Below are 6,837 nucleotides of genomic sequence, written 5' to 3'. Positions count from 1 at the left end.
AGAGAGAGAGAGAGAGACGAGAGAGAGGAGAGCGAGCCACGAGCTCGGCTGATGTAGTGAAAGGGTCTAGAGAGACGACGAGGAATGAGGAACGAGAGGAGAGGATGGATAGAGGGAGGAGAGACCCTGCTGATCGAGGAGAGAGAGACGAAGAGATGAGATAAGAGGGGAGAAGAAAGAAAGATGCTGAGATGAAAGTACTGCGAGAGAGGAGAGAGACGAGGAGACCGATCCGAGGCGCGGCGGCGGAGATGTACGAGAGTTGAAGAGAGAGAGAGGGTTGGGTGAATATATAACGAGAGAAAGTACAGATTAGGCGTTAGAGAGATAGCAAGAGAGCAGAAAAGAGGCAGAGCTGGAAAGACGATGTGTAGGAAAGAGAAGGGAAGGTGGTGAGGAGGGGACAGCGAGCGAGGAGAGAGAAGAGATAAGGAGAGAGAGGACGGAGATGAGAGAGAGAGAGACAAAGAGGAGACAGGAGAGAGAAAAAAAAAGAGGGAGAGATGAGAGAGAGAGAGAAAGAGACAGGCGGACGATGAGAGACACGAGAGAGAGGGAAATGAAGAGAGAGTCGCTGCGAGAACGCTGGAGAGAGAGAAAACGAGAGAGGATGAGGAGGGGAGAAGAGAGACGAGGAGAGAAGAGTAGACGAAAGAGAGCAGAGAGAGAGACAGACAGAGGAGAGATGAGAGTGAGACGACACAGAGGAGAGAGGGCATGAGAGAGAGAGAGAGAGAGAGAGCAGAGACAGACAGACAGACAGTGGAGTAGAGAGAGAGAGAGAGCAGGCAGAGAGGGACGAGAGAGAAGAGATGGAGGGAGAGGGAGAGGACAGACCAGACCGACGAGGAGAGATAGAGAGGAGGAGAGAGAGATGAGACCTGTACGAGATGCGGAGAGAGAGAGAGATCGAGAAAGAGAGAGAGAGACGAGAGCGATGAGGGAGAGCAGCAGCAGAAGAGAGAAGGAGAGAGAGACGAGAGAGAGAGAGAGCCGCAGGGGGGGCAGAAGGTGATCCGCTGGAGTGAAACAGAAATGCGCCCGGCGCGTCCATCAAAGTCTGCTCAACCCTCATTGTCAAAGGTCACTGTCCTATTAACATTAACAGTCCTAGCCACCCCTCCCCCTATCTCTGGTGCGTGCATGCATGCGCGCTGGCCTGGCTAAACTAGGCTGGCTGCTGGACTACTGCCACCCCTCCCCGCCTATCTCTGTGGGCGGCATGCATGCGCACGAAACAGACACAAGCTGCCTCGCTTTAGAGAATAATCGCAAGTTCAGATGGCCCTGCCGTCCTTTCCGATCCTTGACGTCCTGGATCCGTCAGTTCGTCCTTGCCGGTCGTCCGTCCGGTCCGGTCCCGTCCGTCCGGTCCGTCCGTTGTCCGGTCGCTCGGTGCGTCCGTCCCGTCCGTTCCGTCCGTCCGTTCGTCGTCCGGCCAAGATGGGGCGGATCCGAAAGTGTCGGGACGGTCGTCGAGTCCCATGGCGGCGTATCCGGATAGCGTGCTGCGTTCAATCCGGATTCATGTTGTTGCACGCGCGCGACGAAATTTTGCGGTATTCAGGGGGGGCCGCCTGGGGAAGCGGGAAGCCAATTTACATGCCAATGATGCGGGCAGGAAGGCGGGGAGCTTGCTAGCTGCTGCCTACTGCTGGTGCTGCCCATGCTGCTGCGCCGCTGGGTGCGGTGGTGGTGCTGCGGGGCTGTCTGCTGCTGCTGGTGGTGGTTGGTGGTGCGCTCCTGCTCTGCTGTTGCTGTGGTGGTGTTAGTTGCTGCTGGCTTGCTGGCTGGTGGGTGGTGATGGTGATGCGTGATGGTGGTGCTGCGCGTACTGCTGCCTTGTGCGCTACTGCCTTGCTAGCTTGTGCTTGCTACTGGCTACCTGCTACTGCCTGCTGCTACTAGTTACTTCTACTCCCAGCTACTGCTGCTTGGCTAGCTGGCCTGCTTACTCACTACTGCCTGTACTTGCTGCTGTGTCCATTGGCCTACTGCCTTACTACTTAGTGACTGCTGGGCTGCGAACGAAGGAAACCGGTGAGCTTGACTGGTGGCTGGCTGGCCTGACTGACGTGGCTGTAGTGGGACTGACTAACTGGCTGGACTGGCTGGGCTGGCTGGCCTGCTGCTGGCTTGGGCTGACTGACTGCTGTAGTTGGCTGACTACTGACCTGGCTGGCGGGCTGGCTGGCTGGCTGGCTGGTCTGGCGTGGCTATGGCTGCTGGCTGGACTGACTGCACGATTGACTGGCTGGCTGGCTGGCTGGTCTCGACTGTGCTGACCGGTGGCGCGCTTGTCTGGGCTACTGGTGGCTGGCGGTGGGCTGGCTGGTGGGCTGCGCGGCGTGGCTGGCGGGGCTGGCTGGCCTGGCCTGGCTTTGGCTGACTGGCTGGCTGGCTGGCTAGTGGCTGACTGGCTGACGGTGGCTTGTCTCGTGGCTAACTCGGCTGCTTGGCCGGTGGCTGGCTGGCCGGGCTGGACTGGCTGGCTGGTGGCTGACTAACTGGCGGCTGGCTGACTGGCTGGCTGGCGGCGGGCTGGCTGCCAACGGGCTGATTGTAGTTGGTGACTAAGCTTGATGGCTGGCTGGCTGGCTGGGCTGACTGGCATGGCTGGCTGGCTGGCTGGGCTGGCTTGGCTGACTGGGCTGCTGGCTGGCTGGCTGGCCTGGCTGGCTGGCTGGCGCTGACTGGCTGACGGTGGCTGCTTGGGCTGGCTGGCTGGCTGGCTGGCTGGCTGGCTGGCTGGCTGCTGACTGGCTGACGTTGGTCTGACTGTGGCTGGGCTTGGCTGGGCGTGACTGGCTGACGGGTGGCTGACTGTGGCTGGCTGGCTGGCTGACTGGCTGGCTGGCTGGCTTGGCTGGACTGGCTGGCTGGCTGGCTGCTGGGCTGGCTGGCTGACTGGCGTGGCTGGCTGGCTGGCCTGATGGCTTGGGTGGGCGGCCTGGCTTGCGCTGGCTGACTGGCTGGCTGGCTGGCTGGACTGGGCTGGATGGCTGACTGGCTTGACGGTGGCTTGGCTTGCTGACGCGGTGGTGGCTTGGCTGGCTAACTGGCTGGCCGTGGCTGGCTGGCTGACTGTGCTGGTGGCCGGCTGGGGGGGGGGGGGGGGCTGGCTGGCTGGCTGAGCTGGCTGACGGATGGCTGGCTGGCTGGTACTGGCTGGCTGGCTGGCGGCCTGACTGGCTGCTGGCTGGCTTGGCTGGCTGACTGTGACGGCTGGCTGTGCTGGCACTGCCTAACTGGCTGGCTGGCTGGCTGGCTTGGCCTGGCTGACTGGCTGGCTGGCTGGCTGCGGCCGTGCTACTGTGGCTGGGCCTGGCTCTGGCTGGCGTGACTGTGCGCTGGCGGTGACGTGGCTGGCTGGCTGGCCCTGGCTGACTGGCTGGCTGGGGCTGGCCTGGCTAACTGGGGCTGATGTGCCTGTGGCTGGCTGGCTGACTGACGGGCTGGCTGGCTAATGAGGCTGGCCTGCTGGCTGGGCTGGCTGGCTGGCTGGCTGGCTGGCGGCGTGGCGGGCTGTGGCTGGCTGGCTGACTGGACTGGCTGCTGGCTGGCTGGGCTGGCTGGCTGGCGGCTGACTGGGCTGGCCTGGCTGGCTAGCTGGCCTGATGCTGACTGATTGGCCTGACTGGCTGGCTGGCGGGCTGTGGCTGGCTGGGTGCGTGACTGGCTGACTGTGGACTGACTGGCTGGCTGGCTGGCTGGCTGATGCTGTGGGCTGACTGGCTGGTGGCCTGCGGTGGCTGGCCTGGCTGACTGGCTGGCTGGCTGGGCTGCTGCGCTGGTCCATGGCTGGCTGCGCTGGCTGGTGGCTGGGTGGCTGGCTGGCTGGCTGGCACGTGGCTGGCTGCGCTTGGCTGGCTTGGCTGGCTGGCTGGACTGGCTGACTCAGAGTGGCTGGCTGGCTGGGCTAACTGGCTGGCTGGCTGACTGGCTGGCTGCGCTGCTGTGCTGAACTGGCTGGCTGGCCTGGCTGGCTGGCTGTGCTGGCGGGACTGGCTGACGGCTTGGCTGGCTGGCTGGCGTAACTTGGTGGGCTTTGGCTGTGCTGGCTGGCTGACTGCGCTGGGCTGGGGCTGGCGCTGGCTGCGGCTGCTGTGCCCGCCTGCTGGCTGACTGGGCTGGGCTGACTGTGGCTGGGCTGGCGACTGGCTGCGTGTGCTGGCTGGCTGCTGGCTGGGCGGCCTGCTGGCTGGCTGGCCGCTGACTGACTGGCCTGGGCTGGCTGGCTGGCCTGCTGGCTGGCTGGCTGGGCTGGCTGGCTGGCTGGCGGTGGCTGGCTGTTGGGCTGGCTGGCTGACTGGGCTGGTCTGGCTGCCGCTGCGCTGGCTGTGGCCTGACTGGGCTGGCTGGCCATGCTGGCTGGCTGGCTGCGCTGTGCCCCGCGCTGGCTGGGCTGGCTGGCTGGCTGGCTGACTTGGCTGGCTGGCTGGCTTAGCTGGCTGATGCGCTGACCTGTGGCTTGACTGGGGCTGGCTGGCTGGCTGTGGCTGGTGGGCTGACTGGCTGACTGTGGCTGACTGTGGCTGGCTGGCTGGCTGACTGTGGCTGACTGGCTGGCTGGCTGGCTTGTGGCTGGCTGGCTGACTGGGCTGGCTGGCTGGCCTGCTAGCTGGGGCTGCACTGGCTGACTGTGCTGGCTGGGCTGACTGGCTGCGCTGGCTGGCGGCTTGGACTGGCTGGCTGGCTGGCGGCTGAACTGGCTTGGTCGAGCTGACGCTGGCCTGCGCTGGCTGGCCTGGAGTGTGCTGACGGTGGCTGCCTGTGCCGCTACTGGCTGGCTGACGGCTGGCCTGTCTGACTGGCTGGCGTGGCGTTGGCTGGACTGCTGGCTGACTTAGGGCTGGCTGACGGGCTGGCTGGCTGACTGTGGTGGACTGGCTGGCTGACTCCTGGCTGGCTGTTTCGACTGGCTGGCTGGCTGGCTGTCGCTGACTGGGCCTGGCGTTGGCGTGTGGCCTGCTGACTGGCGGCTGCGCTGGTGGGGCGTGTGGGCCTGGCTGCTGGCTGCGCTGATGGCTGGGTGTTTACACGGACGTGCTGAAAGGTCGGTGTGTTTCGCCTCGCCATGGGCGAGCGGTGAGCCACTGGCCGCGGATGTGAGCGTTGAAGGGAGGGGATATTCCTCCCCCCAGGGAAGGCGAGAAGAGCGAGGTCACGTCTTTTAGATCTCGTCTCGCGACAATTATCTACCTTCTCCTTTCTCAGAGGTCGCCAATTACGTTCTCTTGCGTCTCATCTCTCTCTCTCTCTCTCTCTCAAGTCTTCGCCGCGTCTCTTTCTCTCTCTCTCGTCTCTTCTGTCTCTTTCTCTCTCTCTCGTCTCTCTCTTCTCTTTCTGCGCGCTCTCTTATTTCTCTCTTGCTCCATCGCTCGTTCTCTCTCTCTCTGTCTCTCTCTCGCGCGCTCTCTCTCTCTCGGGCAGCGTGCTCTCTTCTGTCTCTCTGTCTCTCTCGCGCTTTCTCTATGTTTCTCCCTCCTGTTCCGCCTGCGCGCTCGCTCTCTCTCTCTCTCTCCTCCTCGCTTTTCGCCGCTCTCTTTCTCATCTCTCTCGCTCTCTCTGTCTGTCTTCTCTCGCCGCGCCTTCTCTCGTTCTCGGCGCGGCTACTCTCTCTCTCTCTCTCTCTCTCTCTGCTTATGTTTCTCTCTCGCTCTTGCGGCGGCCTCGTCTCTTCTCTCCCGGCTCTCGCGCTGGTGCCTATATATCTCTCTCTCTCGCCTTGTCTCTGTCTTCCTTTTTCTTATCGCCTCTCTCTTTCGCGCTTCTTCTCTCTTCTGTTTCTCCCTCTCTTCTCTGCTCTCTCTCTCGCTCTCGCGCTCTCTCTTCTCATATGTTTCTCTCTTTCGCTCGTATGCGCGCGCTCTCTTCTCTCTCGCGTCGTGCCGATCGGGCGAGTGTCGCGGTAGTCGTGCGTTTCTCTCTCTCTCTCGCTTCTCCTGTCTGTCTCTCTCTTGTCGCGCTCTCTCTTTTCTTTCTGGCTTTCGTTCTCTCTCTCTCGGTCTCGACCATTTTCGTACTTTCTCTCCCACTTTGCTTCGTCTCTTTTCTCACCTAAATTCCCTTTTCCTTTTTTTCGCCAATTAACTTGACTTCTTCTCTCGACAATGACTGTTACGTCTCTCATCAATTCTCATTTCTTAATCTCGCACCTCCTTCTCTCTCACTTCTCTTCTCTCTCTCTCTCTACTCCTCTCTCTTCTCGCTCTCTGGCCTCTCTGCGTCTCTCTCGCTCTCTCGCTCTCTTCCGTCTCTCATTGCCTTCCAATTTCTCGCAAAATTTCCTTTCTTTCTCTCGCCCGCTATATTTCCTTCTCTTCCTCGTCAGGGTTCCTTCTCTCGCAACCAGCGCTGATCGTCTTCCTCTCTCTCTCTCCCTTCCTAATCACCATTCCCCTTCCTTTCTTCTCCTCCTCCCTCCCTTCCTAATCACCCGTCGCTTCCTCTTTTCTTCATTTTCTCTCCCCCTCTCTTTCCTGTTTCTTATCTCCCGCTCCCTTCCCTTTTCTTCTCTCCTCTCCCTTTCCTTTCTCTCGGCCCCTCGTCACCCAAAGCCAATCACCGAGCTTTCTTCCCGCCCCCTCCATCCATCATCTTCATGTCTCCCGTCCCTATAGTCAATCATATTCTTTTCAGTCGCTTTTACATCTCATCTTCCTCCCTTCACGCTCCTCCCTATTCTCACTATGAATATCTATCTTTATGTCTGTCGCTCTTTTCTCTCGCGGGTTCTCCCCCCTCCTCGCTCTCTCCCTTCACTCGCCCCCCTTTTCTCTATGTATATCTATTTATATGTCTGTCGCTCTTTTCCGTCGCTGTTTCCCCCCCCCA

The 6,837-nt window shown here is 61.1% G+C and overlaps 1 protein-coding gene across 1 annotated transcript; it reads right to left on the bottom strand.

Annotated features, from left to right (window-relative positions):
- Positions 1–5,765: 5,765 nt before the first annotated feature.
- Positions 5,766–6,546, bottom strand: LOC106819893 (putative uncharacterized protein DDB_G0271982; the record flags this gene model as incomplete). Its single annotated transcript, XM_014824468.1, has 2 exons — positions 5,766–5,831; positions 6,440–6,546. Coding segments are annotated over 2 exons (173 nt in total), but the record flags the coding sequence as incomplete, so codon positions are not given.
- Positions 6,547–6,837: the final 291 nt, after the last annotated feature.

Source organism: Priapulus caudatus, unplaced genomic scaffold (assembly GCF_000485595.1).
Source record: "Priapulus caudatus unplaced genomic scaffold, Priapulus_caudatus-5.0.1 Scaffold4987, whole genome shotgun sequence".
NCBI lineage: Eukaryota > Metazoa > Priapulida > Priapulimorpha > Priapulimorphida > Priapulidae > Priapulus > Priapulus caudatus.
This window is presented reverse-complemented; position numbering and strand designations above follow the sequence as displayed.